Source organism: Centroberyx gerrardi, chromosome 18 (genome assembly GCF_048128805.1).
Source record: "Centroberyx gerrardi isolate f3 chromosome 18, fCenGer3.hap1.cur.20231027, whole genome shotgun sequence".
In the NCBI taxonomy this organism is placed as follows: domain Eukaryota; kingdom Metazoa; phylum Chordata; class Actinopteri; order Beryciformes; family Berycidae; genus Centroberyx; species Centroberyx gerrardi.
Genome location: NC_136014.1, coordinates 22,127,410 through 22,130,518, shown reverse-complemented (window position 1 = coordinate 22,130,518; position 3,109 = coordinate 22,127,410). Strand labels below are relative to the sequence as shown.

The 3,109-nt window shown below is 45.2% G+C and overlaps 1 protein-coding gene across 1 annotated transcript; it reads left to right on the top strand.

Moving 5' to 3' along the window:
- Positions 1–1,471: 1,471 nt before the first annotated feature.
- On the top strand, positions 1,472–2,668 carry LOC139911635 (putative G-protein coupled receptor 139). Its single transcript, XM_071899194.2, has 2 exons — positions 1,472–1,561; positions 1,659–2,668. Exons 1-2 carry the CDS (start codon positions 1,483–1,485, stop codon positions 2,666–2,668), a joined length of 1,089 nt encoding a protein of 362 aa, XP_071755295.2. The 5' UTR covers positions 1,472–1,482.
- Positions 2,669–3,109: the final 441 nt, after the last annotated feature.

The window sequence follows — 3,109 nt, the reverse complement described above, 5'->3', positions numbered from 1 at the left end:
ATTTAAGGACTGGACAGCTAAAGGAATAACAGCTCTATGCAATGTAATGGAAGAAGGAACACTGCCCAGTTTCGAAATACTTATTAGAAAAACAAGACTTTTATCGGTATCTGCAGATGCGGCATTATATTAATATGAAGGTGAAAACTGTAACCGAGGCAAGTACATGTTTGATAGAATTGTTTAGAAAAGCATATAATTCAGATACTGGTGGTAGGATTATTTCATGCATATATAAGGGTCTGTTAAATCTTAAAACACATTCAACTTCATAAAACAAAATGGGAAAATGAAGGAGGGATAATTATATCTGAGGAAGAATGGACAACTGTGGAAACCAAAATGCAAATCATTACCATGTTTTCTGGGATTGCTCCGTTATCAAAGACTATTGAAGACAGATACAGAATGCCCTACAAGATATTTTTAAATGTGAAATGCCCCTAGAGAGTAAGACCATATATTTTGGGTATATACCTCAAGACTGGCTGAAAAAAGATAAATATTTAATGAATATACTGCTGGTGGCTGGTTTAGGACCCCCTTGAAAACGAGATGGTAAATCTCAAGGGGTTATTGCTAATAAAGAATTTCCATAAAAAGGCTCTTACCAGAAAATGGTTGTCGCAGGAGAGCCCAACCTTGAATGAATGGACGGACATTACAATGGACATTCACAATATGGAGACATGAACAGCATTCGTTAATCATGGGTTGGAACAGTTTGCCTCACGATGGGAAAGCTGGGTTGACTATGTAATGCCCCATAGGCCTGATTTTATTTTCACGGATCGATGATTGTGCTGTAAGGAAAAGATCACTCCCTAATTGTACATAGTTTTTTCGACAAACATGAATATGTGATGTATACATACAGTGTCTGAAATACATTTTGTGGAAATGTTTGTTTGATGCTGAATGTCAATAAAAAAAAAATTACAAAAAAAAAAGAAAAATCTAACAGCGATGACACACTGGTTGCGCAATCGTTTGAGGCGATGAAAGGGGAAAAATGGCCTTCGATAGTGTTGGGGATTGGAAAATAAAATCCCTGCAAGCAATAAGAACCAAAGGAATAATCAAAAATATACTGGTGTATATATTTGTTGAAAGACATACATATTGCCTCAAAATGTTGCTAGTGTATAATGGTTTTGTATCTTTCCTGCTTTTTTTGTCCCAGACTCTGCATTTTACTTATCCAGAGCAACTTACATTGAGTGCAACAGTAGAAAACCTTTAAATTCCTGCAATTCGATATTTCAAGCAACCAATTTAATTAATCTAAATCGCTCCACTTAGACTCCAAACTCGTAAAATGGAAAGCTGTTGTAAAATGAAAATGGTGCACTGGTTAATCTCATCAGTATTTGTCTATTGCACTCTTCTCCTCTCTGTATCAATAATGGCATCCCATCCGGCTTCCTAATGGCTTTATTGCAGGTATTACCATGTATGTTATTGCTTGGTGTTGACTGAACCATGGAGGGAGCCAGCGTCACCGTCTTCATCACTGTTCAGAAGATCTACTACCCGTTCCTATGCATTATGGGTATTCCAGGTTTGTATGCTTGAATATTTTTATCATCACAGTCACATGTATTTTGATGTGAGGTTAAGAGGTTTAACTGCAACTGTCCCTCCTCTCCACCCTCTAGCCAATCTCTTCACATTCTACATGATCTGCTTCCGGAAGTGTGGGATGTCCGACACGGCCATCATTTACCTGAGCTGCCTCGCCATCGTCGACACCTTCTACCTGGTGTGGGTGATCCTGCTGGACCTGACGCTCACCTTCTGGCTGCTGCAGCCCTTCTGGCACTCCCACCCCTGGTGCGCCATCCTGGGATTCCTGCAGTACGGCTCTCTCTACAGCTCCTCCTGGATCGTGGTGGTGTTCACCATCGAGCGCTACCTGGTCCTCAGCAGCACGGCGGCCAAGCAGCACTTCTCCCAGACCCGGGTCACCAAACTGACCTGCGTGGCCATCGTCCTGGTGTCCCACCTGGCCTCTGTGCCGATGGGCTGGATCAACCAGGTCACGCCTGTCAACTACACCGTGAAGGGGGAGAACGTCACGCTGCCCAGGTGTCGCTACCGTGACGAGACCTACTCCACCGTTATAGTGTGGATAGCCACCGTCCTCTCCGGGGGAATCCCCATCGTGCTGGTCATCATCTTCAACTACCTCATCGGGTGTCATCTGTGCCGCGCCAGCAAGCTCTTCACCAAGGAGGAGCGTCACACCATGCGAGGGCGGAGCACCAGGGGCATGTTGAGGAGGACCATCCTGCTGCTGGGCACCGTCTCCGTGGCCTTCGTGGTGCTCAGCCTGCCCCGCTTTGTCACCTACAGCATCCTGCGGACCAAGTACAACTACGAGACCTTCGACAGGAACGACTACAGCATTCCCATCAACGTGGCCAGCGACCTGGCCAACATGCTGCAGAACCTCAACTCCACCACCAACTTCCTGCTCTACTGCATGGTGAGCCGGCGCTTCCGGCAGGAGTTGCTGCCGGTGCTGACTTGCAAGGCCAAGGCGCGCGAGCTGGGCTCCTTCCTCACCCACACCACCATGAAAGTCTTCTCAGTTGCAGACCACAAGACCCCGCCAGCCAGCAACCCTGTAACTGTGGTGCTAACCAATCTCAAACAGACCCAGTAGGAAGGAGCTGGAAGAAAGGAGTTGGAGTTTGTTCAGAGATGAGACTCTCAAAATAGTTTTCCATTAAAGAGTAATTCTGCACCCAGTTTGAGCTTCTCTATGCTTGCTGTGCGATTTAAAAAAATGCAAGAAATTTGAAGAGCAGGGGAAGGTAGGGGCGTTGTGGTTGGGCTGGGTTGGTGAAAAGAGGAATGGGGTGGAGTGTTAGTGGGCATGTGCATGCGCTGATGGGCTGGGGTGGGAATTTTTTTTTTTTTTTTTTACAAAATGACATATCTTAGGACAATTGTCTTTGAACACAACTGCATCTCCAACTGAACACTGGCTGCTCATTTTAACCACTGGGGGGCGAAGTGAGCCAGGCTTAGTAAGATAAATCTGCCATTTGTGCTCAGATGTTGACAGTATGACCTGCGGTTTTGTATTTCATAACTACACAGT

What these genes read in the sequence shown, in the direction of transcription:
- LOC139911635 (XM_071899194.2), top strand. Translation starts at nt 1,483, where the DNA reads ATGGAGGGAGCCAGCGTCACCGTCTTCATCACTGTTCAGAAGATCTAC. An exon ending in ATGCATTATGGGTATTCCAG is followed by an intron (nt 1,562 to 1,658) that starts GTTTGTATGCTT and finishes TCCACCCTCTAG; the next exon opens with CCAATCTCTTCACATTCTAC.